We start from the raw sequence: 5,868 nt of genomic DNA, 5'->3' as shown, positions 1-5,868 counted from the left end.
ACTAACGGATGGCTGAATGCGCAAGGGGATCGATCACTTACATACCCATGGACCCACGGAGCAGTGTGTGTGAGGTGGCAAATTGAAGAATGACGACATTGAAATATGTGGTTGGCCATGACATATACTTCAAGTAATATTTATTCAAACAAAACGCAGTATTTCTGGAAGATGATAGGGTTGAACATGAGCATGTTGCCTCGTATTGCCTGACTGATGTACTTCGAAGTACTAAAGTAACTAGCCTTGATTTGCAGATACCTTATTCACAACTAATAGAATGATAATGAGAGGAGCTCATACAGCATAGTAGAGTATTTGCCCATCGTTGTTGCTCGCATCAACGACGGGCAAATCCATTTCTGCTAGTAAGGCAAGACTAGCATTCGAGAGTCCTGAATCATGCCAGCAATTGAGCTAGCAATTTGATGTAGCCCTTTGATATTCCTTGGTACTAGTATGCGTTATGTGTGTGCAATGTGACTTTGCGTGAAAGTTAAGAAGTAAAACGTACAGCTGTGTGTGGAGCTCAACGACAAGTTATTCGTGTAAACGCTAGCAATTTGGGTAAGAGCCGTGGTGAATCTACACCAGAAAGTAGAGGTTTCAGCCACTAGGCGCGACTAGCTCATAGTGCATGTAAATCGCTACAACTGTATCGATTGGAACCCCTACATCGTCTATAAACCCCCACGGCCTTGTATAAGCGATGCGTAGTCAGTGAAGACCACGAATTCCTCCGAGCACAGGAGGTAGATACGAATCTTCTTGAGGGCATAGTACATCGCCAGAAGCTCCAAGTCATGAACAGGATAGTTCTTCTAGGACTTGTGGAGCTGGCGGGATTAGAACGATACCGGGCGATCCCGGCCTGAATCGTCGGGCTGCATCAGGCAGCAACCGATGGCGCGAATAGATGCGTCGCAGACCACGAAGAAGGGTCTGGAAAAGTCTGGCAGAGCCAGAACTGGGCTATGGTGAGGCTCCTCTTGACGGCCTCGAATGCCACTTGGCACTGTTGGGACCATACCCAAGGAACGTCCTTGCCAAGTAAGCGTGTCTTCGGTCATACCAGGTCGGCGAAATTCGCCGAGTACTTGTGCAGATAGGTAGCGAGTCCCATCCAACTGCGCAGTTCGGGGACTGAACTTGGCGATGGCCAGGCTTTGATTACGGCCACCTTGGCCGGGTCCACTCAGCAGCCGTTGATGCCAATGACGTTACCGAGGACAGGAATCTCGGGTACCCCGAAGAGGCACGTTGAGAGGTTCGCATTTATACATGTGTCTCGCAGGTTCTCAAGCACCAAAGATATGTGTGACTGGTGGACATCCACGTCGGATTGTAACGAACTGTGGATGTAGACGTCGTCGGAATACGACGGAGCAAAGTCGCGAAATGGACGGAGTTTCGCCGTGACGACGCGATTGAAGGAAATAGGGACGTCCTTCAGCCTCTGGGCATCACCAGTCATTCCCAGAGTATTCCACTGGATGTAGAGACGGCTGTCCTCTCGATGTCCCTGATCTTCATTCGGATCTGGTAGAACCCATCGTGACGGTCGATAGTGCTGAAGATCATGGACTGTCCCATATCGTCAATGATGACATCCTTCCGCGGGATCGGCGTCTGCGCCGGAATCATGGCCAAGTTCAACTTGTTGTAGGCGTGAACAATGCACCATTTCCCGTTGCATTTCTTGACCCAGAAGGTGGGACTAGAGTGCAGGGACTTGCTCTCCCGCACATGACCGGCTTGCGTGCGTGCAGCAAATTACTCGTCAATGTGCGACTTGGTCGCTTGGAAGTGGCCACTGTCGAGTGATGCACCACTTGGTGAGTCAATGTCATGCCGTACCCCTTTGGCTTTGGGGAGACATTCCGGAACACTGTCCGGGAAGACATCTTGGAACTCACGAACCAAGCAAGTCGTAGTAGGGGTTCGATTCCAAATCCTTCCATACCGATGAGTAAGGACGAGACACATCCCCCTCGACGGGATCGTCGGTTGTCGAGGAAATCAGGAGGTCCGTCTTCTGACTCTCCGTGATGAGAGCAATGTTGATGTTGTCGTGTCCGCGTAGCGCACATGCAAAAGAGAGATAGCGCATCTCTACCCGCTGAGTGATCTCAGTGTCAGTCAGCGGCAACTCGGACAGGTCACAGAGGACAAAAGCGTGTGTATGACGCATCGAGCGTTCACTGGGGGTGGAATTCGGACCATCGCCGTTCATGGCGGTTCTCAAATCATCGCCATCCGTGGTGGCTCCCATATCTTCGCCAAACGTGGCGGCATCGCCGTCCATAGCGGTGCCATACTTTCCCCAAATGTAGCGGCATCGCAAACCATGGCGGCTCCATTTCATCGCCACACTTGGCGGCACCGTCATACGTTGCAGCAAGTGCGTCCCACCACCTCGTAGCCAAGGCGGTGGGCCGCGCGACTAACGGCGTCACCAGACCAGGCAAAGGAGTGAGTTCATTACTTATCACGCCTAGGTCGGTGGAAGGACCGACGGGTGTGATCTTGCGCATGGTCTTGGATCACCTTTCGATCTAGGGTTGGTGTTTCTCCAACCACCACATGCCAAGAATCAAATCCATGGGTCATTGAGGTCTATGACGTAATATTGTTCGGTCGAGACAAAATCTCCCACCGATGTGGGAAGGTCGAAGGTCGAAAAGGATCTTCGACAAGGTGATAACCTTGCCATCAGCCTCCTTTGCATGCACGATGGAGTGCGGCGATGATCCCGTGATTCAACTGAATCGAGCGTCGGGCATATTTTTCCGACGCACCGCAGTCGATGAGGACGCGGAACAAATGGTCGTACCCAGATATACGACTGGGGAAAGGCAACTTGACGGAAGGTTGTCTTCCTATTTGACACAGAATCAGTGTGTCTGAGGAAGGACCCGCTGATCGTGTTATGCCACCACGATCAAAGGCAAACCCTATGTAGCCTCAGTAGGACGTCTTGCGCCTACTAAGGAGTCCCATTTCCCCGCCCGCGAGGAAACTTGTGACCGCCGCGTCCTTGATCGACAATGGGACGAGCGAAGCAGCGGGGTGATGGGATGCGGCAACACCACGAACCGATATCGGCGTACAGCGTGATTAGCGACACTTGCGGGAGAAGTGCACCGTTCGGTAGCAGTTGAAGCAACGACGGTCGGTAGCGGGGGAGAGCTAATGTCATGTGGATTTCAGGTCTTGGTCACGGTGCGCGAGTGGAAAACCGAAACTCTTCGGCCAACGCGGTGCGGACGGCATCTTCGAGCGTCGAAGGATATGTCAGAAAACGCTGCGTGCGTACAACTGAATCGTTGAGGCCGTTCATAAAGACTGTGAGGTTGGTCTCTACGGACGTGATTGTACAATACTACCTCTGTCCGGTTTAATTGTCGTGATTTTTTCACAGTGGGATCAAAAATCAGAAGATTTTTGTAAAGAGATGTGATTGTCTAAAACAAAAAATTGAACGCAAGGCGAATCGAATGGCGGTCGAATGACCAAGATTGGCATGATGGCTCACAAGACACACGAATTTGAATGTCCTTGCACTTTTCATTTGAAAAATACTTACGTCGGTCTCGCATGAAGTTTCGCCACCTCCATGAAAACAAGATCGCTATATATGCTGTTCTGCTGCATAACAGTACCAACGGAAAGCCACGCTATGGAGATGTGACCGAGCGCACCATACAGCGTGTCTGGCTGGACCCGTGGACAAGTCAACCTGTCGTTCAAACCTATGCTGTCGCGATAAAGAAAGCCATAGGACATTTTGACCTTGCAAGAACGAGTTTCAAAGCTGCATCCAACACAAAAGATGGATTTCCGCACAATGGAAGAAGCCTTGGATATTCCAAAATCTACTCAGCACGACTACTTCGCCGCTGGCATCATTGTCCACAAACACTCGTCGTTGAAACCGTTGCTGACCCCCGAAAACATGCAAGCAAGAAAGCAATACGCGCTCGCCTTCACAAATGTCGTCTCTGGCTCTGTCGTTTTCGACGCCATGATGGACCGAGTCTTCTTGGACGAGAAATGATTCTACCTGCGCAGGGTCAAGAGCAAATTTTACCTTGCACCATTAGAGGACGAACCTAAGTTGTCGACCAAGAACAAACGTTTCGTTCCAAGTGGCAAGTTCTAGACGGCAGTTGCCCGGCCGCGGGTCGTCGACGGAATCCAGTTTGACGGCATACTTGGTATTTGGCCCTTCGTTGAACAAATCGCCGCAAAGCAGCGCAGCCACCGGTGCGAGGCAGGAACGTTGGAGACAATGTCATAGCGGTGACGAAATCTACGTACAAGAACATGCTCCTCAATCGAGTGTTTCCGAGCATTTTTGAAAAGTTACCACAAACCTACCAACTCATTGTTGTGCAACACGACAACGCCACGCATCATGGAATCACCTTGGACCCTGACGTTGTCAGTGGCAGCGCAAGCATGAGCGTCAAATCGTGTTATCGGTAGCCAACCACCCAACAGCCCAGATCTAAACATATTGGATCTGGGCTTCATTAACCCCATCCAAACGCTGCAGCAGAAGATGCCAGCTTACACTGTGGACGAGTTGATCAGCAACGTGAACGTTGCATACCTCAACGTACCCGATGAGTCGCTCGACAACGTGTTCTTCACGTTGCAGACTGTATTAGAATGTATTCTGGAGACAGATGGAAACAACAAGTTCAAGCTCAAACACATCGGCAAATAAGCAATACGCCGACGAGGTGAGCTTGATGAGTCCTTGACTTGCTCGGTGGACACGTACCTCGCTGCTCGTCTTGCTGATGTTTCTGTTGACCAAGAATAATTTTTGTCCAATACATTTGCATCAGTCTTGATTTTGTCCAATAATGTATAATCACGAGAATCAAAACCGGAAATCGCATTCTAAAAAGGCGACAATTACCGTGTAGCGTTTATAGTTTTAGGCAGTCTTTTAGTTTTAGACACTCCAAAACGTTATTGAATATAGAGTATAGAGGCCCTCCCAAATACAATCCCCCTTATAATTAATATTATCTCCATTGTATGATGAGTTTTCTTATGTTCAATGGTAGACCTAACTTTTTATGATGATCCACTTTTAATATTTGAAGGTGGACAATTTGCCATTATCCGAAATTTCAGAGTACGGATAATTGCCCCGTGGGTGTCTAAAACTATAAACGCTACACGGTAAAATCGGACAGAGGCAGTACACCACATCTTTACTGCTAGTATACGTATAAAGTTGTACAGTAGTATGACTGACTACAAGTTAGCACGCTTTGGATGGCAGCTGCTACAGTTACTGGTATTTTTGCAACGTTAGCTACAACGCGTAGCTCCATATACTAACATATGTTAGCATATGCTGGACGTACCGTATAGGTAACAATAACTACCCTGCCTTTTTTCGCTCAGGGTAGATCGAGAAAGACCCGCCAAAAAATCCCAAAGCCGTTATTCGGCCCGAGATTATATTTGATGTTCGTATAGTATACAAATATTAGGCTTAATTTAAACAACTTCATTAAAGTATACTATATCAATGCTCTAATGTCCGAAAACATATGCGAGGACATATGGCATCATACCTACACCGTATGGTTTTCAATAATATATTTTGTATGTCGATACAAAATTCAAGAAGTCAAATACTAAGAAAGATTTCCACGACGTTCGCAAGGAAGGCATCTGTAGGTCAGTGTCAAATAGGACTGCATTAGGTTTTATCCTAATCCTAATATTGCCCAATGGGCTCACCTAATTCCTAGTGCCTATGCAAAAGCTTGTGCGTAGGATAGCACTGTTTTTGGGAGGTTTTCAATAAATAGATGGAGGTACCGTGCGATTGGATGGCAG

The 5,868-nt window shown here is 48.4% G+C and overlaps 2 protein-coding genes across 2 annotated transcripts; one reads left to right on the top strand and one right to left on the bottom strand.

The window, feature by feature from the left end:
• Window positions 1–2,712: 2,712 nt before the first annotated feature.
• H257_14804 (hypothetical protein) lies at window positions 2,713–3,199 on the bottom strand (the record flags this gene model as incomplete). Its single annotated transcript, XM_009842690.1, has 2 exons — window positions 2,713–2,879; window positions 3,097–3,199. 2 exons carry the CDS (start codon window positions 3,197–3,199, stop codon window positions 2,713–2,715), a joined length of 270 nt encoding a protein of 89 aa, XP_009840992.1.
• Window positions 3,200–3,832: 633 nt separating this feature from the next.
• On the top strand, window positions 3,833–4,732 carry H257_14803 (hypothetical protein; the record flags this gene model as incomplete). The annotated part of the gene is made up of 3 exons (XM_009842689.1): window positions 3,833–4,036; window positions 4,163–4,266; window positions 4,489–4,732. 3 exons carry the CDS (start codon window positions 3,833–3,835, stop codon window positions 4,730–4,732), a joined length of 552 nt encoding a protein of 183 aa, XP_009840991.1.
• Between the last annotated feature and the right edge of the window lie 1,136 nt (window positions 4,733–5,868).

The sequence above is a fragment of the Aphanomyces astaci genome, assembly GCF_000520075.1.
Source record: "Aphanomyces astaci strain APO3 unplaced genomic scaffold supercont1.62, whole genome shotgun sequence".
Classification (NCBI taxonomy): Eukaryota; Oomycota; class Saprolegniomycetes; order Saprolegniales; family Verrucalvaceae; genus Aphanomyces; species Aphanomyces astaci.
This window is presented reverse-complemented; position numbering and strand designations above follow the sequence as displayed.